This window comes from Rhincodon typus, chromosome 48 (genome assembly GCF_021869965.1).
Source record: "Rhincodon typus isolate 14 chromosome 48, sRhiTyp1.1, whole genome shotgun sequence".
NCBI classification, from domain to species: Eukaryota; Metazoa; Chordata; class Chondrichthyes; order Orectolobiformes; family Rhincodontidae; genus Rhincodon; species Rhincodon typus.
Window position 1 is genome coordinate 3,478,990 of NC_063379.1, and position 1,366 is coordinate 3,480,355.

The 1,366-nt window shown below is 55.5% G+C and overlaps 1 protein-coding gene across 1 annotated transcript in view; it reads right to left on the reverse strand.

The window, feature by feature from the left end:
- Window positions 1-874, reverse strand: part of LOC125488011 (transmembrane protein 109-like) — a 16,011-nt gene extending 15,137 nt beyond the window's left edge. Inside the window, exon 1 of the mRNA XM_048620752.1 lies at window positions 743-874. Coding sequence (XP_048476709.1) covers window positions 743-874 — 132 coding nt within the window. The remainder of the gene's footprint in view (window positions 1-742) is intronic.
- Window positions 875-1,366: the final 492 nt, after the last annotated feature.

Genomic DNA, 1,366 nt, shown 5'->3' on the forward strand with positions numbered 1-1,366 from the left:
GGACAGGGACAGCACGGGGTTAGATACAGAGTAAAGCTCTCTCTACAATATCCCCCCATCAAACACTCCCAGGACAGGGACAGCATGGGGACAGATACAGAGTAAAGCTCCCTGTACACTGTCCCCCATCATTGGCTTCACTTCTCTCCACCGCCCCCCACCCCCCAACCCGCGATGTACTGAGAGCTCCTCCTGAAAGTTTCCACCCCAGGCAGTGCTGTGTTTCCTGTTGAAGTCTGGGATTTAGCAGCAGAATAGGAATTAATCTCAGCAATTGGCTGAAACACAACTGGTGGAGTCCAACTCCAAACATGAAACAATTCAACCTGCTTGCAAGGTTCCAGGAACAGGAGGAGGCCATTCAGCCCCTTCTCCAGCCTGTTACACAGGGAACAGGTGGCTATTCAGCCCCTGCTCCAGCCTGTTACACAGGGGAACAGCAGGAGGCCATTCAGCCCCTTCTCCAGCCTGTTATACAGGGAACAGGAGGAGGCCATACAGCTTGGTGGCTCATTGGTCCCCTGAAATTCAATCTTTTCATCTTGATAATAATCTCTTTGTTACCCTCACCTTGCAAACATGTTGAAAACTCAGTATTCATAATTTCAAACAGACCCCTGGCCGAACAGCTTTCTCCATGTGGGGCCAGGGGCTGTTTGGGGGTGGCGGGGAAGGGGTTGGTGGTGGGGTGTGCGTGAGGGTTGGAGAGGGGAGGGTGGTCATTGCAGTTAAGCTCTCCCACAGTTGCTTCCTGATGTCCCCCTGAATCCTCGGAATGGAAAGGTGCGGCTCCAACAGTCTTCCAGGTGGGGCACTGGCTCCCAGTGGATCCCGGAACCACAGGATCAACTGGATCAGGCGGCTGTTCCTTCATCAATCCGGTGGGGAGGCACCTCGCTCCGCAGGCAGAGTCGGGAATGTGGAGCTCGCTCCCAATTGGAAGGTCAAGTCGCGTCGGCCAGTTGGAAGCTGGGAAAGTGCGCGAGGGGTGGGGGCGGCGTCATGTCAAGGAAACTTCCAGAAACTAGTCCAGCCCCGCTCCCAACCCATCCGGGGATTGGAAGGGGGGACATCCGGACACAGAACTGGATTGGGAAGCAGGTGCCACGGCTCGAATGCAGTTCCGCACTCCCGCCAGTAGATGTGGCCAGAGCCGGATGCCAAGCGGGCATTGCCCTCAGTGCCGCAAGCTCTCGCCATCTAGAGACTGAGAGGGGTCACTGCAGCAACAACAACAACAAATAAAACACCCTTTGTTTCCTCTGACAAAGCAAGTGCTGCAGATGCTGGAGTCGGAGATAACACAGCGTGGAGCTGGAGGAACACAGTGGGGAGCTGGAGGAACACAGTGTGGAGCTGGAGGAAC